Consider the following 785-nt stretch of genomic DNA (forward strand, 5'->3'; position numbering starts at 1 on the left):
AGTTCACACAGCTTACACTCTCCATCTTCCCTTCTGTGGCTCAAGAGCTATTGATCACTTTTTCTGTGAAGTCCCTGCAATGTTGAAATTGTCCTGTGTGGACACAACACACTATGAGCAAGGAACTTATGTAAGTGGCATCATTTTTCTGTCCATCCCTTTCTCCCTAATCTTTGTTTCCTATGTGCAAATTCTTCCTACTGTCCTCCAAATGAAATCATCTGCAGCACAGAAAAAGTCATTTTCCACCAGTTTTTTCCACATGGTTGTGGTCATAATGTACTATGGGCCATTTATTTTCACATACATGAGGCCTAAGTCATACCACACTCCAGGCCAGTATAAGTTCCTGGCCATATTCTATACCATCCTCACTCCCACACTCAACCCAATTATCTACAGCTTTAGGAATAAAGATGTTTTGGTGGCAATGAAAAATATGCTTAAAAATAACTTTATGCATAAAAATAGAAAAAATGTTTGATCTGTGTGTTTTATATATTTCTATATTCAATACCTAGAAGAACTCCATTATTAGTTTCTCCTGAGAAGACAATTAAAGTCTCCATCTCTCTAAGTATGGAAAGAAGTGGATATTTCCAAACTTTTGATAAAGTTTTCACATGTGATTGTTTTGTAAATACATACCTCATATAATGTGCTGCTCCCCCTGAGATCCTAATTATAATTACCCACGGTGCATATAAAAGGTAAATGATGACCACATCTTCCTGGTTCTTCCCACCAAAATTTTAAGAATTTGTAAGAATTATTTTTTTAAATAC

At 35.8% G+C, this 785-nt stretch overlaps 1 protein-coding gene across 1 annotated transcript; it reads left to right on the plus strand.

The window, feature by feature from the left end:
• Positions 1-7: 7 nt before the first annotated feature.
• LOC139081398 (olfactory receptor 2AJ1-like) lies at positions 8-484 on the plus strand (the record flags this gene model as incomplete). Its single annotated transcript, XM_070606964.1, has 1 exon — positions 8-484. A coding segment is annotated over one exon (477 nt), but the record flags the coding sequence as incomplete, so codon positions are not given.
• Positions 485-785: the final 301 nt, after the last annotated feature.

This window comes from Equus przewalskii, unplaced genomic scaffold (assembly GCF_037783145.1).
Source record: "Equus przewalskii isolate Varuska unplaced genomic scaffold, EquPr2 contig_R1927, whole genome shotgun sequence".
Classification (NCBI taxonomy): Eukaryota; Metazoa; Chordata; class Mammalia; order Perissodactyla; family Equidae; genus Equus; species Equus przewalskii.